This window comes from Elephas maximus, chromosome 16, assembly GCF_024166365.1.
Source record: "Elephas maximus indicus isolate mEleMax1 chromosome 16, mEleMax1 primary haplotype, whole genome shotgun sequence".
Classification (NCBI taxonomy): domain Eukaryota; kingdom Metazoa; phylum Chordata; class Mammalia; order Proboscidea; family Elephantidae; genus Elephas; species Elephas maximus.
In genome coordinates, this window is record NC_064834.1 from 40600009 (window position 1) to 40615321 (window position 15313).

At 41.6% G+C, this 15313-nt stretch overlaps 1 protein-coding gene across 1 annotated transcript in view; it reads right to left on the reverse strand.

Moving 5' to 3' along the window:
* The window catches only part of SLC16A12 (solute carrier family 16 member 12), a 97930-nt gene that overhangs the window by 25751 nt on the left and 56866 nt on the right, over nt 1-15313 (reverse strand). The window contains exon 2 of the mRNA XM_049855929.1: nt 101-352. Within this exon, the coding sequence (XP_049711886.1) occupies nt 101-210 (110 nt within the window). The 5' untranslated portion in view covers nt 211-352. The remainder of the gene's footprint in view (nt 1-100; nt 353-15313) is intronic.

Here is a 15313-nt window from a genome sequence, read left to right on the forward strand (position 1 = left end):
ATACAAACGCACATGCGCACACACACACACCCCATACATATATACTTATATTTTCACAAGCCAGGTCATATCAATAAATGAAGTAGAAAATCCCACCTACCTTGTGACTGCCCGGGTGCAGATGGTAACAAGGAAACAGCCAACCACAATCATCCAGCCCCAGCCTCCATCTGGAGGGGACGTATACTGAGCTCTATTTACTTTTGCCATGGCTTCAATCTATCTTTTTTCTTCTTTTCCAAGTTACTCCAACAGCCAAGTTATGACCTTGGAAGAGTTTGCTGCCCAGTGACTTCCCGTTGGCATTCAAGTTTGGCATAGAATGCTACCTGGCACACAGGTTACTGGCCATCTAAAACCAAAAATCAGGACATGTTTGTATTTTATTGCCATATCCAAAAAGTTGATTTTCACTTGGTAAAAATGATTATGATTTTCCTGTATAATAAGATTATTGATAACTATGAATATCAGACTGAAACAAAGACTATTTATTGCCCTTGGTACCCATCCCTCTTTTAATAATATAACCTCTCAAGTTTTAGCCATCTGTGTTCACCTAGCTAGATACCACACTCATAGCTTCCCTTGAAGACAGGTGTGGCAACATGGTTTAGTCTACACCAAGGGATGTGAGCAGAAGTAACATGTGCCACTTCTAGTTCATCAGCTTAAAAAGAAAGGCACTTTCCCAGGACTTCAGCCATCCATTTCCCACAGTCTGCAACATGGATATGAGATGACACAGCTTCAATCATACACAATAGGACATCACCATTGGGGCTGGCAGAGCTTCAAGAGCTCCAAATGACTTTGTAGAGAAGAGCTACCCCTAAGGCTCTGGACTTCACACACCTCTACACTGTTACATGAAACATAGATAAACTTCTATTTTTTTTTCTGAACCTCTGTATTTTGGAATCTCTTTGTTACAGCTGCTTAGGCTACATCCTAATCATTATACTGAATGAGTCTAAAAATACCTTCTTTGGCATTTCTGACAAAGAATACTATAATTTTAAAAGTATGTAGCTGAATCCCACTTTGAAATGTGGCGTCTGGGGTCTTAAATGCTAACAAGCAGCCATCTAAGATGCAGCAATTGGTCTCAACCCACCTGGAGCAAAGGAAAATGAAGAACACCAAGCCCACATGACAACTAAGAGCCCAAGAGACAGAAAGGGCCACATGAACCAGAGACCTACATCATCCTGAGACCAGAAGAACTAGTTGGTGCCCGGCCACAATCGATGACTGCCCTGACAGGGAGCTCAGCAGAGGACCCCTGAGGGAGCAGGAGAGCAGTGGGATGCAGACCCCAAATTCTCATAAGAAGACCAAACTTAATGGTCTGACTGAGACTGGAGGAATCCCGGCAGTCATGCTCTCCAGACCTTCTGTTGACACAGGACAGGAACCACCCCTGAAGACAACTCATCAGACATGAAAGGGACTGGTCAGCGGGTGGGAGAGAGACGCTGATGAAGAGTGAGCTAATTATATCAGGTGTACACTTGAGATTGTGTTGGCAACTCTTGTCTGGAGGGGGGATGGGAGGATAGAGAGAGAGGGAAGCCGGCAAAATTGTCAAGAAAGGAGAGACTGAAAGGGCTGACTCAAGACGGGGAGAGTAAGTGGGAGTAGGGAGTGAGATGTATGTAAACTTATATGTGACAGACTGATTGGATTTGTAAACGTTCACTTGAAGCTTAATAAAAGTTATAAAAAAAAAAAAAAAAAAAAAGTATGTAGCTGAAGTAAGACTAGAATGACATGACAAATAAATGAAACAGAAGAGGGAGCTCTGAAGCTAGTATATAATAATTCAATACGATCTAGATAAAGTAGCAAATATCAGTGGAGAAAAAAAAGGATTATTCCATACATCATGTTACAGCTGTTCATTTAGTCCTTGATCTTCTTAACAGATCAGACATAAATGTTAAAAAAATAAAAGTCACAAAAAAAACCTAGGTAAAAATATAGGCAAATATTTATCTGATATGTTGATAGGAGGATCCCCTAAGATGTAAAGTAATAGAGCAAAAGAAGGGAAAATTTTTTGTTGATTAGTCTAAATTAAAATTTAACATTTCTATACATCAAGACAAGTAATAAAATCAAAAAGTAAATCACAGACTTGGAGAAAAAACATTAGTAGTCCCTGCATGGTTCAAAGAAGTAATACCTGCAACATTAATTCATTCAGCTATAAATACTTACTGAGTGCCTCCTATGTGCTAGGCACTATTTTAGGGTACTGGGGATTCAGTGGTGAGCCAAGCACACATAGGTCCTTGTGGTAGACAGATTCTAAGGTGTCCCTGTGGCCTTGCCTCCTTTGTTCATACCTTGTATAATCACAATCCCCTCTCCTTGAGTGTGGATAGGACCTGTGGCTTGCTTCTGACAGAGAATGGCACAAGTGATGGGACATCACTCCTATAATTAATTACATTACATAAAACTCACTCTTGCTAGCAGACTCGCTCCTACTCTCCTGATACCCTTGAAGAAGCAAGCTGCCATGTTGGAAACTGCTTCTGGAGGGGGCCACGTGGCAAGGAACTGCAGCAGCCTGTATGATCTGAGAGCGGTCTCCAGCTGACAGCAAAAAACTGAAGCTCTCAGTCCTACAAGTGCAAGACAATGAATGTGGACAACATCTCAAGTGAGCCTGGGATTATTCCCTAGTTGAGCCTGCAGCTGAGAACACAGCTTGGCTAAAACCTTGATTGCAGCCTTGTTAGACTCTGAGCAGAGGACCCAGATGAGCCATGCCTGAATTCAGGTTCCACAGGAACTATGAGATAAGGCATTTTCTCAGGTATTCTTCAGCACATCAAAAAGACTTCTTTGTTACAGTTAGGGAGGAATTTTTTTAAAGGCAAAATAAGAATTTTGACAGTAACTTATTCTACTGGATTGAGCAACCACCCAGTTCTTGATACAAATCTATTATGATCACGAGAATAAATCTTTTTTTTTTTTTAATACTAATAGAACGAAACATCATTTCAAATATGACAGTGTCATTTAGGTTGTGCATAATTTGGTGAATGTGGGCTTTGTACCACCTGGGAAATTATGGGTAACCCAAAATGTCTAGTAAAAAAAAAAAATTTAAAACTACAACTTTCTCAATAAAATGACTCACAATAGAATTTTGCAAGCATGCATTTTGGACTCCACTGAAATGAATCGGTGGCCTTCACGTTCAGAGAGGAAATAAAAGAGCAAAGATAGTGAGGCCAAGGCAATAGGAGTGATTCCCACATAGGCCACTTTGGTTTGCTCACTTTTAAGCCTTGGCCTCCCTCTTCAAATTCATAGTAGTCACCCCATGAGTACTGGGGAGACCGATCACAAAGGAAGTCAAGTGGACAATGGAAGAGTATAAATCTATCAAAAGTATTAAAAGAGCAGTATTGGTATTGGTTACTAAACCCCACTGTTGTAGAGAAAATCAAAATTATTATTTGAAAGATAGTATTCTTAGTCATTGGCCTAAAACCAAACCAGTTGCCATTGAGTCGATTTAAACTCAATGGCAACACCGTGTGTTGCAAAGTAGAACTGTGCTCCATAGGGTTTCCATGGCTAGAATCTTTTGGAAACAGACTGCCAGACCTTATTTCCGGGGCACCTCTGGGTGGGTTTGAGAGTGCATAACCATTTGCACTACCCAGGGACTCCTTCACTGGGCTAGGGACTGAGTAACAACCACTAGACTGGTATCATGGCTAAGTGAAAACAATATACAACTACCATTTACAGAGTTCTTACCATAGACCAAGTTGCTATTAAGCATCTTTATAGACAGTAAAGCCCTTACAACAGCTAATCCTTACAACCACCGCAGAAAGTAGGTATTATGTCTCTTTGACAGATAGAAAAACTTAGGCCAGAGAGCTTAAGTAATTTGCCCAATTATTATTAACAGCTACTGAGTGGCAGAAATGGGACATAAACAAGGGCCTGATTGTAAGACTGTTTGTCTTAACCACTACCCTACACTACTTCTACATTTCCTTATTCCTAGGTACCCTGGTGGCGTAGTGGTTAAGTGCTACGACTGCTAACCAAGGAGTTGGCAGTTTGAATCCGTCAAGTGCTCCTTGGAACCTCTATGGGGCAGTTCCACTCTGTCCTATAGGGTCTCTATGAGTCAGAATCAGCTTGACGGCACTGGGTACACACAGGTAAAAATTCATATACATTTTGTTCTAATCCATATACTACATAATTCTTGCTGACGACACATCAGTAGGATGACACAAATTGCAGCCTGATGCCGCTATAAATGAAGCTCTTTAAGTGGCGCCATTGGTATTTCCTTGAAACATGCCTGTAGGTCACTGACTTGATCGGCAAAGGGAATGTCTATGATTTCAGAACAAAACCAACCTTTCCAAGGAGTCTCCAACTCTCTGGTGTTTCAGGAATAGTCCCTCCAAACCATAACTTTGTGTCATAACTAAGTATTTTTAATAGTCAACTACTTTCTTTCCTAGAATCAAACATTAACAAAAAATTCTTACTTTAAAAATTTACCATACTTATATTTTTGTTTTCTACACACAGCCCACTATACACAGAGCTAGCTACCCAACTGAAATCCATCGTTTACCCCTTCCTCTGTTCCATCAACTTCTGCCTACACTATGGTGCCAGGATATCAAAGCTTCTTGTGAGTCACACTTATAGTGGCTCATTTTATATCTAGTACTCTCTCAATTCTAATAGGGCTGACATTAAAGATTCTATCTATACTTGCATACAAACACACACAATGGAATAATTCACTCATTGGACACAATTAGCTGCCTAGTGTCAGAAATAATAAACTGAATTGTACCATTAAAAAATGCCAAAGCTTAGAAACCTCTGCTCTGGCATGTATAGTCCTAGCCTCCTCTTATGTTTTTCCATTGACTAACCTCCAAGGTTAAACCATTTTCCAGCTTAAGACTCTAAATCCACCTACCCATAAAGGCCCATATAAGGACCATCCTGAGTTAGTGCTGCCTGGTGCTGTTAAGGAAACCCTGGTGGCGTAGTGGTTAAATGCTACGGCTGCTAACCAAAGGGTCGGCAGTTCAAATCTCCCAGGCGCTCCTTGGAAACTCTATAGGGCAGCTCTACTCTGTCCTATAGAGTCGCTATGAGTCGGAATCAACTCGTTGGCACTGGTTTTGGTTTTTGGTTTTTTTGGTGCTGTTAAAAAATGCTCAAACAGGTAGTGCTGTGGCCCAGCCCTTTTGGAAAGCAATATAGTAAGAGAGATCAAGAATTAGAAAGTTATTCATATTCTTTGAATAGTAATCTAATTTCTGGAAGTTACCCTGAGAAAACAATTTAAGAGAAGCCAAAGAATATAGGCAAAAAATAATAGCTGCCTTATGAATAACACACAAAACATAAACAACCTAACTGCTCAACAACTGGGGAGTCTTTAGAAAATTATGATACATTAAACAAATGGAAGAATATACAATCCTTTAAAATTATAAACAGGAAGACAATATAGTAATACAAAACCAAAACCAAACATGTTGCCATTGAGTCAATTCCGACTCATAGCAACCCTACATTTATGCTGCAATGTTAAGGCAAAAAGCAGACTCAAATTATATGTACAGCTTGAGAGAAGCTATGTAAGGAATTGTCTTGAAAGAAGTACAACCAGAATGCTCCTTAGAAGCAAGGATGGTGAGACTGCGTCTTACATATTTTGGATGTGTTGTCAGAAGGGATTCCTTCTATTTCCAGTGCCTTAACCTTTAGCATACCAGGGACTACCAGAAGAATGAACACATCTGTCTTGGAAGAAGTTTTACAGCCAGAGTGCTTCTTAGAAGCAAGGATGGTGAGACTTCATCTCACTTAATTTGGATATGTTATCAGGAGGGGCCAGTCCCTGGAGAAGGACATCGTGCTTGGTAAAGTCCAGGGTCAGTGGAAAAGAGGAAGACCCTCAATGAGATGGACTGAAACAGTGGCTGCCACAATGGGCTCAAGCATAACTGCGACCGTAAGGATGGCACAGGACCAGGCAGTGTTTCGTTCTGTGGTACACACAGTCGCTATGAGTTGGAACCGACTCGACAGCACCTAACAACAACATGTAAGAAATGTATACTTGAAAAGAGTAAAAAGGCTGTGCAAAAAGGAATATATTGAGCTGATATGATTGAATTATGATTCCTTTTCAAAATTATATTCAATAGTGTTATTATTTTTTTTCACAAATACAAAAAACTTTATTAAAACACATTTTTTTTTTGTGCACAAAATATGAAAATTTTAGGACAGAGGGCCTTATCAGCCCCTATGTTTACAGTATTAAACTTCTAATTCAGGCTAATATTGACTCTGGCTTGAGTGATATGGCTTAGCCAAGGTAGAATTAAAGAATATGGGGATTACACTTTCTGACTTGTGTATTATTATTTAGTTCTTTAGAGCTGAATAAATTTGTGTATCCCTGGTCTTTTTGCTACCTCAATTTTACCTTACCTTGGATTGTGGGGGAATGAGTAATAACCCCTAGACTTGAGGTTTTTAAGGATCCCAAGAGTTTGGGACATGGGGACATGGCCTGTAGCTTGTCCCTTCCTTATCAGTCCATCCACTGCCCAGGTGAATTTACTCCATGGTCTCAAGTAGTGGAAACTTGAGTATGTGTCTCAGGATAGGTATAAACAGTTCAATTTTTTATTCATTCATTCATTCATTCATCCATTTAGTCACTGTACTAAGGCTTATAAATATAGTATAATAAGCCTGGCTGCAGTGTTCAAGGATTGTTCAATATAGCTACTGTGGCAATTGGAATAGTTTATGTCTTATATAACTATATATGTAGGCACGTTAAGATCTCTGCTTGTGAATACTCTTCAGTGTACCCAAACCATACCCATTGCTGTCGAGACGATTCCGACTCATAGCAACCTATAAGACAGAGTAGAACTGCCCCCTAGAGTTTCTAAGAAGCGCCTGGTAGATTTGAGCTGCCTAACTTTTCTTTAACAGCCATAGCACCTAACCACTATACCATCAGGGTTTCCACTCTTGAGGGTAGGGGTCTTTAATTTTGGTCAATACTCTCAAAAAATCACCCGAAGTGTTTGGGGAAAAAATGCTTATTTCTAGGTACCATCTCTGACATATTGAGTAAAAATATCTTAGGGCAGATCTCCATATACACTAACATTTAGAAGCAACTGCTTTAATTGTTCATGCCCCTGGCAGGTTAAAAAAAAAAAAAAATTCCTTTGCAGCATTTGCTTTAGACAGGGACATGAACAATTGAATTTTTTTCAGTCATCAAATTCTCTCAAGTTCCAACACAGTTAATTAGATTGCTGTGAGCAATCCCTGGCAGCTGTGGGGGTGGGGGAGGGTCTTAAATACTGTTTTAGGTGATTATTCAGTAGAGGACACACTGCAGGCAACAATCTCCTGGCCAAAAAAAGAAAAAATGTTCTGTTTCTTTACAAAAATATTAAGCATCATTTATTTTTACTTCACTTCTTCTGTACTCAGATGTTTCCTTTTTCATTTGTTTTAGTTGAGCATCCTCTCTTTGACATTCCTACATTTTTTTAAATTAAAAACTGACTTGTGAGGATCTCTCAAAAATTACAGTTACATAAATTTTTAAAAAATTTTAAGAAATAATCCCAGTATTGCTGTGGTGCTAGCATGATGCACAAAGGCCTGTTGTAAGTCAGAGAGTCAGCCTGGGTAAAACCACAGATCAAGAAACATCCTCGAAGAGTTCTAGGCTGGCGAGAAATGACTTCTCTGCCAGTATTTGTATGTGATATTATAATTAACAATTGCTTGTGAATAATTGCACTTGGTTCTCAAGACCCTCCGAGATACGCACTATTTTTCTTCCTTTAGCAATGATAAAAGTGAAGCTCAGAGAAGGGAAGGACTCGCCTGACAACATTGAATTGGATGCAAATGGAGGCAAGTAGTTTTGGCAGATTTTGGACAGTATGACTGTCCATCTGCCCTCCAGATTTCACAATTGCAGTTGGGCCTTTCTGTCAACAAGACGTCCACGCAATGTTAAAGCTTAAGCACGCATTCATGTGAAAGACTGCAACAAAAGGCAAGGGGGAAAAGCCCACAGGGTTAGCACAGGGTATATTGCGTCTCACAAAACAACTCATGTGAGTTTTTCAAAAACAGGTCATTTAATAAATTTATATGTAATCAGAGAAAAGGCACAGGTTAGACAAAGCTAATCTAGTTTCCTAGGGACTTTGGAGCAGCCTGCAGTTCCCCTACAATATTAGCCTAGGCATTCTTGTAAATAATTAACCCACCTGGTTTTTGACAAACATAATGGAAAAGTCTTTTACTGAGTTAATAGTATAACTAAAACTATAAGCAAAGGAAACATTTTACTGTCGTGAAATTCTTCATTTTACTAACCAGCCTCCAATTTATTTTATTTTCACATCAATTCTGCACCTCATTCTGGCTTCAGAAAAAAAATTCTGAAATAAAAGAGACTCTATATTATGAGGTTCCTCTAAGATTACTCCTTACACTCAGTGCAAGTTGAGATACATTCTCAATTTCACTTTACCCTTCTTGCTTTCAGAAATCTAACTGTTTGCAAAGAATTCTTGCTAATGTTCAATAACATTCTAGTAAACCATTTTCATTTGTGTGGTTAATTTTTCATGCTGCCTTTAGTAGTTTTCTGAAGTGATCCCTCCCATCAGTAGAAAACTTACACATTTCTTACAGTCAGTAAGCACTTAGAGGAAAGGAAAAGTGGTCCTGGAATCACTTGTCTAGGCAGGCTCCCAGCATCGTCTCTCCATTGTTCTTTCCTTCCTGGATTCCTTCTATTTGCAGTGCCTTAGCCTTTAGCATACCAGGGACTACCAGAAGAATGAACACATCCGTCCTGGAAGAATACAGCCAGAATGCTCCTTAGAAGCAAGGATGGCAAGACTTCATCTCACTTAATTTGGATATGTTATCAGGAGGGGCCAGTCCCTGGAGAAGGACATCATGCTTGGTAAAGAGGAGGGTCAGCAAAAAAGGGAAAGACCCTCAACAAGATGGATTAACAGAGTAGCTACAACAGTGGGCTCAAACATAACAATGATTGTGAGGATGGCGCAGGACCCAGACAGCGTTTTGTTCTGTTGTACATAAGGTTGCTATAAGTGAGAGCTGACGTGATGGCACCTAACAATAACAACAAAGAATATTTAGCAAAGTAGTCCCAGTGAGTAAGCACCAGGCTGTTAACCAAAAAAGTTCGCAGTTCAAAGCTACCAGCCACTCCACAGGTGTCTCCGGGTGGGTTCTCTAGAGAAACAAAACCATTTAAGCGTGTATGTCTGTATATACAGAGAGAGAGAGAGAGATTTAGCTCAAGAAAATGGCTTACACGGTTATATAGGCCAGCAAATCCCAAGTCCATGGGCCAGGCAGCAGGCTGGAGGCTTCTCCTGACCCATGTAGCTGCATGGGCTGATGAATCCAAGATCTGCAGGTAAGATGGTAGGCTACTGGCTCACAGGCCGTGAAGTTTGATGAATCCCAAGACCAACAAGCAATACGGCAGGCCACTGGCTCAAGTCCCAGGACCTGAATGTCAGATGATGACAAGCCAAATACAGGATCCAGAGTGAGCAAATGCCAGTGGGCTTTGCCAGAATGTCCATATATATTGAATGCAGACCACACCCCTTAGGAAACTCCTTACAACTGATTGGCTGATCACATTAAAGGACATCATGGAGGTGATTACATTATATCACAAAAAGGAGGATAACTACATTACATAACTGCCAAACCATTGGGAATCATGGCCCAGCCAAGTTGGCCCACAACTTCAACCAACATAGTCCACCCCTCGTCAACTTGGCACCTGTACACAATCTCTAAATAAAGACAATTACAAAGTTATACTTGAGCCTAACATGAAACAACCAACATGTGTACACTTGAAAATGCACTAGTCCCATTTACATCTTATATTTTACAAGTGACAAAAACAAAAATATCTGATGCACACATTCAAGGAAGGAATACTGATAACAATCACAGTCCTTGTTTCTGCAACTGGTCACGTGGTTATAACTGGTATTTAGAACTCCCTTCTTTCACCACCCACTCTGTTCCCTTTGCCCTCAGCAAGCGCCTCACCTGGTTGTGGTTCTTTGCCTGGTGGGGTAACCCAAACCTTCATCCTGAAGGGTCTGGATCATTAGTAGTTGTGTTGGAATTGGGTTGCTGTAGTTTTCCATTGACTTGAATCACAGGCAATAGTAGTACTAAGAGACCTCCTAAAGGATCTCCTGTATTCCAGACATACTCTTTTTTACTGCCATTATACAATATCAATTCAATTTCCCTTTGATAATCAGGATCAATCACACCAACCAATACAGTAACTCCCTTCTTTGTCTGTTGATCCAGAGGCATGAGGAGCCCAGAGTGGCCAGGTGGCATTCTTAAGTTCCATTTCAGTGGAATCAGTGATGTGTCTCCTGGTAGGAACATTCCTCCCTGTGGAACTAAGACCTCTAGACACACAGAACATAGGATCACAGGGACAGGAAGCAAAAATTTTGCAAGTGAGTCACTGGGGGTAATAGTGAGTGGTGCCACTCCCATTTCCACCCCTTGATTCCTAGGCCTATGAATCCTGGCTATGGGAGAAATACCACCATATATTGGATGCTGGTTTAGAACATATACTGCCTCCGGGAGAATGCTGTCCCAATCCTGCAAGATATTGCCACCTAGTTGGTGCCATAATTGTGTCTTTAGAAGGCTATTCCATCATTCTATCAAGCCAGCTGCTTCAGGATGATGAGGAACATGGTAAGACCAGTACATTTCTTCAGCATGGGCCAATTGCTGCATTTCATTTGCTGTGAAGTAAGTCCCTTGGTCCAAGGCAATGCTGTGTGGGATACTATAACAGTGGATAAGGCATTCTGTAAGTCCGTATGGCAGAAGCATTGTGTGCAGGGAAGGCAAATCCATATCCAGAGTAAGCATCTACTCCAGTAAAGAACAAAACACTGCCCTTTCTATGATGGAACCAGTTCAGTGTAATCAACTTGCCACCAGGTTGCTGGTTGATTACCTCGAGCAATGGTGCCATACTGGGGACTCAGTGTTGTTCTCTGCTGCTAGCCGACTGGGTACTCAGCTGTGACTGTAGCAAAGTCGGCCTTGGTGAGTGGAAATCCATGTTGCTGAGCCCCCGCATAACCTCCATCCTCCCACCATGGCCACTTTGTTCATAAGCCCATTGGATACTGAAAGGAGTGGTGGGGAAAGAAGATGACTGCTTTCCAAAGAATTCATCATCCTATCCATTTCATTGTTAAAATCCTCCTCTGTCAAGGTCACCCTTTGGTGAGCATTTACATGGGACACAAATATCTTCACTTCTTTGGCCCATTCAGAAAGGTCAATCCACAGACCTCTTCCCCATACCTCCTTGTCTCCAATTTTTCTTCTAAGTCCATGACCATCTAGCCAAACCACTGGTCACAGCCCATGAATCAGTATACAATCACATATCTGGCCATTTCTCCTTCCAAGCAAAGTGAACAACCAGGTGCACTGCTTGAAGTTCTGCCCGTTGGGAGGATTTGCCTTTACCGCTGTCTTTCAGGGAGATCCCAGAAAGGGGCTGCAGTGCTGCCACTGTCCACTTTTCCAGTGGTGCCTGCTATCACACAGAACCGTCTGTAAACCAGGCACAGCTTTTCTCTTTCTCAGTCAACTAATCATAAGGAATACCAGTGAGGCCATATGTGCAGACTGGGAGAGGCCAGGTAATGTGACAGGAGTGGAGACCATGGGCATTTGGGTCACTTCATAGAACTTACTTGTGCCTTCAGGTCCTGGCTGGGCCTGGTCTCATATACACCACTTACGTTTAATGATGGAATGCTGCTGTGTACGTCTGACTTCAGGGCTCTGTGGGTGAGGCAATTCTCAGTACATGATGGGCAGCTCAGGGCACATGGTGACTTGGTGGCCCATTGTTAAGTGTTCAGTCTCTACTTGTCTTAGCCATCTAGTGCTGCTATCACAGAAATACCATAAGTGGATGGCTTCAACAAACAGAAGTTTATTCTCTCACAGTCTGATAGACTAGAAGTCCAAATTCAGGGCGTCAGGTCCAGAAGGCTTTCTTTCTGTCAGCTCTGGAGGAAGGTCCTTGTCATCAATCTTCCCCTGGACTAGGAGCTTCTCAGCATAGGAACCTTGGGTCTAAAGGACATGTTCTACTCCCGGTGCTGCTTTCTTGGTGGTATGAGGTCCCGCTGTCTCTCTGCTCACTTCTTTCTTTTATATGTCAAAAGAGATTTGCTTAAGACAATCTAATCTTATAGATTGAGTTTACATAAGTGCTGCTAATCCCATCTCATCAACATCATAGAGATAGGATTTACAACACATAGGGTAATCTCATCAGATGATAAAATGGTGGACAATCATACAATACTGAGAATCATAACCTAGCTAAGTTGACAGATATTTTTGGAGGATACAGCTCAATCCATGACACTACTAAAGCCCAGTAACAAGCCAAAAGATGTTTCACAAAAGGAGAGTAGTTATCTGCAGAGGATGGCAGAGCTCGCTCCAAAATCCTAAGGTTCTGTGTTATGATTCACCAACAGGAGTCTGTCAAAGACTCCAAACAGCATCTCCATCTGCCACTGACACTTCAAGCACCATTGGACAGCCAGATCATATGACCCAAGTGGCAAAGCAGCTTGCTCGGCAGCATGAACCTGTTGCAGATCCTTCTCTCATTCTAGGCCCCACTCAAAACTAGCAGCTTTTCCAGTCACTTGATAACTAGGCCAGAACAGCACACCCAAATGAGGGATATGTTGCCTCCAAAGTCCAAAGAGGTCCACCAGGTGCTGTGCCTCCTTTTTAGTTGTGGGGGACCCAGATGCCATAGCTTATCCTTCACTTTAGAAGGAATATCTCAACATGCCCCATACCACTAGACCCCTAGAAATTTCACTTAAGTGGAAGGCACTTGAATTTTTGCAGGATTAATTTCCCACTCTCTAACTTTTAACATGCAAATGTTTTACCAATAAGTTCAGAGTCAGTGACACTTCTTCTTTACTAGGTCCAATCAGCATAAAGTTACCTATGAAATGGACAAGTTTGACATCTTATGGAAGGGAAAGGTGATCAAGGTCCCTACAGACTAAATTATGACATAGGGCTGGAGAGTTGATATACCTTTGAGATAAGACTGTGAAGGTATATTCCTGGCCTTGCCAGCTGAAGGCAAACTGCTTCTGGTGTTCCTTTGAAACAGGAATCAAGAAAAAGGCACTGGCCAGATCAATAGCTGCATACCAAGTACCAGGAGATGTATTAATTTGCTCAAGGAATCAAACCATATCTGGAACAGCAGCTGCAATTGCAGCCACTACCTCGTTAACTTTACGATAATCCACTGTCACTCTCCAAGTTCCATCTGTTTTTTCCAACAGGCCAAATAGGTGAGTTGATGGGAATCATGACCTCTGCCTCTTTCAAGTCCTTAATGGTGGCAGTAATATCTGCAATTCCTCCAGGAATGCAGTATTGCTTTTGCTTTTCAATTTTCCTAGGTAGGTATGGTTCTAATAACTTTCACTTCACTCTTCCTACCATAATAGCCCTTATTGCACTTGTCAGGGATCAAAGTAGGGGTTCTGCAGTTGCTGAGTATATCTGTTCCAATTATGTATCCTGGAACAGGGGAGATCACTACAGGATGGTTTCGGGGACTCCCTGGACCTACTGTGAGATGAACCTGAGCTAAGACTCCATTTAATAACCTGACCTGCATATGCCCCCACTCTGACTGGTGGGCCACAGTAATGTTTTGGGTCTCCTGCAATTAGTGTCAGTTCAGGGCCATTATCCAGTAATCCCTGAAAAGTCTAATTATTTCCTTTCCCCAGTGAACAGTCACTCTAAAAGGCCTTAGCTCCCTTTGGGGAAGGTTGGGAGAAAGATTACAGGATAAATTTCAGGCAGTGTAGTGGGGTCCTTCCTCTAGGAGACATGGTCACCCTTTCATTTAAGGGATTGAGGGTCTGTAAACTGTCTCAAGTCTGGGAATTGATTCAGGGGCTGTGTCTTAGTCATCTAGTGCTGCTATAACAGAAATACCACAAGTGGATGGCTTTAACAAAGAGAAATTTATTTCCTCAGAGTAAAGTAGGTTAAAAGTCCAAATTCAGGGCATCAGCTCCAGGGGAAGGCTTTCTTTCTCTGTTGGCTCTTGAGGAAGGTTTTTGTCCTCAATCTTCCCTTGGTCGAGGAGTTTCTCAGGCACAGGGACCCCGGGTCCAAAGGATGTGCTCTGCTCCCAGCACTGCTTTCTTGGGAGTATGAGATCCCCCTGTCTTTCTGCTCACGTCTTTCTTTTATATCTCAAGAGATTGCCTCAAGACACAATCCAGTCTTGTAGCTTGAGTCCTGGTTCACTAATTTACTGCCGTCCATCCTCCCTCATTAACATCATAGAGGCAGGATTTACAACATATAGAAAAATCACACAATACCAGGAATCATGGCCCAGCCAAACTGACACACACATTTTTGGGGGGACATAATTCCATCCATGACAGGCTGTGACTCTCTATTCTGGTAATTTGACTTCAGCTGCCTCTCACTTGACCTAGAATTCTTCTGCTTGTACAGATAAAGTAAATATTTAGTAGATTTCCCATCTATTTCACTCCTAGAGACACCATGACTAATTAGCCAATGCCATAAATTCATATGAGTCAGACTATTCTGATTACTGTTTGACTCCACTGTCCATTACGGTAACCGTGCCACCTTGTCTTTGTTGACTGAGTTCCACCACCTGGCCCTTACCACCACAGGGTCCAATAAGCCCCACTGTAGTTAGGTGTCTTAATTCAATTAGGGCACTTCACACTATTAAATCTGACTTACATAAAATAGCAATCACGGCAGTCTTCAAGGACACTCAGGCTCCCTTCACAAATTTATTTCTCACCACCGTAGTAAAAGGTGTGTCCTCTGGGCACTCCATGTGTGGGTGTGTGGGTTTAACCTGATAAATCCACTCTAACATGCCAATTTCCCTATGTCTTTGGGTACCTTCTTCTACAGTATACCAAGGCAGATTTGGTACTTCAACTTGATTTACGTAGGCCACCGCATAATCCATGTTTCAGCAACAAGCAAATAAACTATTAGCTCCTTCCCTAGCCTCTCAAGCTGAAACACTGAATGATGAATCTGTGCTTAG